This window comes from Solanum tuberosum, unplaced genomic scaffold (assembly GCF_000226075.1).
Source record: "Solanum tuberosum cultivar DM 1-3 516 R44 unplaced genomic scaffold, SolTub_3.0 scf00318, whole genome shotgun sequence".
In the NCBI taxonomy this organism is placed as follows: domain Eukaryota; kingdom Viridiplantae; phylum Streptophyta; class Magnoliopsida; order Solanales; family Solanaceae; genus Solanum; species Solanum tuberosum.
Window position 1 is genome coordinate 137,838 of NW_006239246.1, and position 2,492 is coordinate 140,329.

At 38.6% G+C, this 2,492-nt stretch overlaps 1 protein-coding gene across 1 annotated transcript in view; it reads right to left on the minus strand.

The window, feature by feature from the left end:
* Positions 1 to 318: 318 nt before the first annotated feature.
* Positions 319 to 2,492, minus strand: part of LOC107063233 (uncharacterized) — a 6,362-nt gene continuing 4,188 nt past the window's right edge. The window contains exon 3 of the mRNA XM_015314843.1: positions 319 to 432. Within this exon, the coding sequence (XP_015170329.1) occupies positions 319 to 432 (114 nt within the window). The remainder of the gene's footprint in view (positions 433 to 2,492) is intronic.

Consider the following 2,492-nt stretch of genomic DNA (forward strand, 5'->3'; position numbering starts at 1 on the left):
TGCTGACTATCATTCTAGGCTAAGAGAACTTTGGGATAAATATGATGCTCTTATGCCTTATCCCAGTATTCCCTGTCCAAAGTCAAATAAATTTGGTGAAAACTATGACTATCAAAGACTCTTGCAGTTCTTAATGGGACTAAATGAGTCCTACTCAACTCCTAGGAGTCAGATTCTCATTATGAGTCCAATTCCAACACTTAACAAGACTTATGCTCTTCTTATTGACCTAGAGAGTCAGATAAATCTAGCTAGTTCTACTTCCACTAGCTAAGGGGTGATAGAAGGAACATCAATGTATACTCACAGAGGCAACATCTACAGTGGTGGAGCAGGCACATCTAAAGGCTCAATTCCAAGTGGAGTAGGTGGGTCATACTCAGGAGGATCTGGTGGTGGATACGACAGTGATGCTAGTACTTCTGGAGGATGCTACAAAGCTAGAAAGTCATTTCTTATATGTGAACATTGTGAATGCAAAGGTCATTCTAAGGAGCAATGCTATAAAATTGTTGGATATCCTGCTGTAACACCCCGAAAACTAGTAGGCTTAACTAGAGCTTGTCGTAAGGGTTAAGTCCTAAAATTTTCTTCTCGTACTTAGAATGAATGGTTTAGGGGTTAAACGTCAAGGTACGACCCCCAAGGACCAACCAAGGGTCCTTGAAGGAGACTCAAAACATTCCCTAGAAACTGCCCAAAAATGGGCCACATACGGATCAGACTCACGCACAGTAGGTAGACCCATGCCCCGTGGTTGGGTGTTGTGGGTCAAGGTACAAACATTAGAGCTGCAGACCCCAAACCACGCTCCACCAGTAAGGTCCGTGGGTCAGTCCACACCCCGTAGGTGGGGGTCGTGGATGGGGACATGTGGACTGTCCTAGGGGCGGTTAAGGCTAAGGGGTTTTAGGTAATTTCCTTTTTAATTTGTATTTAGTGAGGTTATTTTGTGTAGTTTTAATACACCTATATAAGCCTTTTTAAGCCATTAACTAACTCATTCACCTCATAAATCCCAAAACTCAAATCAATAACCAACTTTTCCCCAAAATCCTCTCTCTAGAACTCCAAGAAAGAAGAAGAAGAAAGGTGAAGCTAGGGTTGAAGAATCAAGATTTTCTCTTCAAATTCGTGGTAATTCTTCAATAAGGTATGGTAGCTCTTCATCCATTGGTAGCCTTCACCCATGGAGCCCCGTCAAAACCCCCAATTTCAAAGCTAAAAAACCCAAAAGTTAGGGTTTGACTTCAATATCATGGATTCCTTTCAAATTCATTTTAAATAATTGAATTATGTTTGTTTATGGATATATTTATGATTTTATATGACTTTAAGTTGAATTCCTCAAGAATCCATGAATTACCCTATTTTCTCAAATTGGATCTTAAAGTGTGGGTATTGATTGATGCAAGTAGAATGTTATAGAATTATGAATGTAATGAATTGATTACATGAATTATGTTATCACCCATGTCTAATGTAGTAATTCTAGATGTGTTGATAAATTATGATCCATGGTCCTTGAAGGACAAAGTATGAGAATTATGCATGTTTTTGAGGTTTATGTATATGTTTTAAGAACACTTTGAGAGTAAAGTGATTATTACTATGATGTAATTGTGGTGTTGTTGAAAGACAATTCTCACACACAAGCACTTATGAATGAAGTTTACTTGATTATGATAATGATGTTGTGTTGATTGAAAGGTTATTCTCAATTATACATTTATGGATTATGATGACATGTTGTGGAAGACTTTTCTCACCAAAATGAATCGGTAGGCCAATGGTACCCCTTCCATGAGGATTCAATGAGATATTCTAATGATGAACCTTGAATCGGTTGGCCAATGGTACCCTTTTCATGAGTGACCAATGAAGTATTCTGATGATGAACCTTGAATTGGTAGTCCAATGGTAACCCTTTCATGAAGAGTCTATGAGATATTCGAATGATATACCTTGAATCGTTAGGCTAAGGGCACCCTTTCATGAGTAATGATGTTAAAAGAGAATTAACTACTCTGTGAGAATTTAATGCTTAGTACCAAGTGGATATTGTGAGGTGGAAGTTCTCCCTATGTCACGACCCGGGAGCACCCCCAAGTCGTAACAAGGCATACTCGACCCCGAAGGGGTCTTATACGAGCCACATAGTCATTCATTGCATTCAATAATGAAAATAGTGCGGAATAAAAAAAAAACTTATTTACATCCACACATTTAAACTTCTTAAAACAACTTTAAAAACACACAGCGGAAGTCTAAGTCTCACATGGCCATCTTAGACACAAACAAAAACATAAGTAGGGACACGGCCCTTTACAATCAAAAGAAGTCTATTACATGAACAAAAGAACTTAAAAGTCTTGTCCTCGAATCCATGAGGACATACCAAGTCTTGGAGGAAAGCAATCCAACACTTCAAACTAGCTAGGAGGGATCACTTGCCGGAACCTACACTTGTAGTAAAAACATGAAGAATATGG